The sequence below is a fragment of the Phaseolus vulgaris genome, chromosome 9 (assembly GCF_000499845.2).
Source record: "Phaseolus vulgaris cultivar G19833 chromosome 9, P. vulgaris v2.0, whole genome shotgun sequence".
Taxonomy (NCBI): Eukaryota; Viridiplantae; Streptophyta; class Magnoliopsida; order Fabales; family Fabaceae; genus Phaseolus; species Phaseolus vulgaris.
In genome coordinates, this window is record NC_023751.2 from 36,007,278 (window position 1) to 36,009,584 (window position 2,307).

General features: G+C 42.1%; 1 protein-coding gene across 1 annotated transcript; it reads right to left on the bottom strand.

Annotated features, from left to right (window-relative positions):
- Positions 1-1,620: 1,620 nt before the first annotated feature.
- LOC137822452 (uncharacterized) lies at positions 1,621-2,061 on the bottom strand. Its single transcript, XM_068627339.1, has one exon. It carries the CDS (start codon positions 2,059-2,061, stop codon positions 1,621-1,623), a length of 441 nt encoding a protein of 146 aa, XP_068483440.1.
- Between the last annotated feature and the right edge of the window lie 246 nt (positions 2,062-2,307).

Genomic DNA, 2,307 nt, shown 5'->3' on the forward strand with positions numbered 1-2,307 from the left:
TTTCATGCTACCCACAACAGTGAAACATTGCAGAATCTAGTTATTGGGGACTTTGGAAAGGTAAGACTAGCAGACAACAGAACTATTGATGTTACGGGCATGGGTGACAGTGTTGAAAACGCAATCGATTTCTGGACTTTGAAGGATGTCAGAGTTGTTCCAAAACTTGACAAAAAGTTTGGTTTTTGTTAGGTAGTTGGACGAACAGGGATATGATGTGGGAAATCAGCAGTGAAAGGTCATCAAGAGAAATCTTGTCATGGCTCGCAAAAGAAAGAGAGGTTTTCCTGTATATGGTCGAATTACCATCTGAGGAAGTGATCGTCCCAATTCAAAAGATAAACAAAGTCTGGTTCACAAAATCTAGTAGGCAGAAGAGAGTTGTCTTTACAAGAGAGAAACCCAGAGCCACAGGTCAGATTCAGGATGAACGAGCATGGAAAGGTTCAGGTAGACCAGTTAGAGGTACTTGTGGCAGTGGGAGCATGGGTTGTGTTTCAACTGAGGTCCCTAGACGACAGTGGGTTAGTAGAACTAGTATTCTAGCTGTTGAAACATCTCCAGAAAATTTCTTATTTGAGTATGTAGAGTGTTTGTTCTCAGGCTGTTCCAAGATCCGGCAGTTTGTGTAAGTGGGAGCCGACAGAAACAGAGAACGGGTCAGTGGCAGTTTCAGTCATGACTAACGTGTTGAAACTTAGGGGAGTTTCAATGAAGCCTTCAAAATGATTAAGAAGGTTGGTGGCAACTAGTGGTGGAACATTGAGTTTCGTTGACTGATTACAGAAGTACATGTACACAGTTGAAGCGCAGGTGAACATTGTTTTGTGGCTTCAAGTGGGAGATTGTTGAGTGTGAAGTCAGAACCAATTGGGTGTCTAAACACCATGTTTTAGTGAGTGGGCTTAATCATTGTGTCCCCTTTATAATCTCTATTTAAAGATATCATTGTACTTGTAATTGGGCATGCAAGAAGAAAGAAATAAAACCTAATAGTTGCCCGTGTGGATGTAGGTTGCAGTTGGTGATCGAACCACGTTAAATTTTGTGTCGTTTATTTTCTGGCGTTGTTTTGTGATTGTGTGTGTTTTTTTCGCGTGCATTTTTCCCATCACCCCATACCAATGCTCCTCTGCTTACACTGGATATCTTCCCCAGCCAACTAAGGCTGCTCTTTAAACAGAAAACAGTTGCGTGGCATTCCACATGCACCAAACAAATCCTTTCAAGTTTGCGTTACTGCTCCCTCCCTCCCTCTGCCAGCACTCACAGACCAAACCCAAAAGATCACCCCCTACCCCTTTACCCACAACATTTGATGCATAAAATGAGATTCAAATTCCAATCAGAAAAAGAAAAGGTAAAGGAATGTAACCTGTATTTCAACCATAACCAATATCTCAATTGTGTCATTTGAAAGATCTCTTCCGCATCAGAGACTCCTAGATTGAAGATGATTTTTTTTCTATGTTCCTATATACTTCTTACAACAGCCGCTCATACACCTTTCCAAATCATAGTCTGCTTAGAGCTCATGTGAACTAAGTAGAAATTCTCAAAGTTGCACCTCAAATCTTTGTGTTGGACAGATAATATACCTATCCATTTGTAACACAACTCTCACACTCGTTGGGCAGCAACACATTCCACAAACAGGTGTTGGGAAGATTCTTCCATCTCTTGACATAGTGCACTCAAAGACGAGCTAACCATCACCTCTCTCCTGATTAAGTTGCTTGTAGTTGGTAATCGATCCAGCAAGCTCCTCCATGGAGTAACCAAAACACTAGGAAAAGCTTTAGCCTGCCACAAGAGGTTGAAAAAGCCCATTTGTTCCCCTGTGGCATGAGAAGCTAAGCAATTATAAGCTGATTTCACAGAAAACTCCCCTGTACCACCTCCTCCCCACAATTGTTGATCCTGTTCCTCCTTGTTCAGAATGTTCGTAGATATTAACCTTAACATATCTTCTTCTTGAATGGATTCCCACTCAAATCTAGCTCTTCTCCACCTAAACCTCCATTGCCAGCCTGATTCTTCCCACTGCCCTACCTCACCCATTATCATCCATTGGTCAAAGGAAATAGAGTGCAACCTGGGAGACAAAGAACAAAGCTTGAAATTTCCTGCCCATGCATCCTCCTAGAGTCTGACTTTGTCCCCAGCACCTACTTTCCAGACCAAAGCATCATTGAACCAACCACCTACCTCGTCCTCTCCACAAGCTTTAAATAAATCCCTCCACCACCATGACTGATACTTTTTGGGCAACAGACATCGATTTGACTCAGATCCATATTTTGATAT

Excerpts from the sequence above, each read along its gene's own strand:
- LOC137822452 (XM_068627339.1), bottom strand. The coding sequence starts at position 2,061 with ATGGGTGAGGTAGGGCAGTGGGAAGAATCAGGCTGGCAATGGAGGTTT.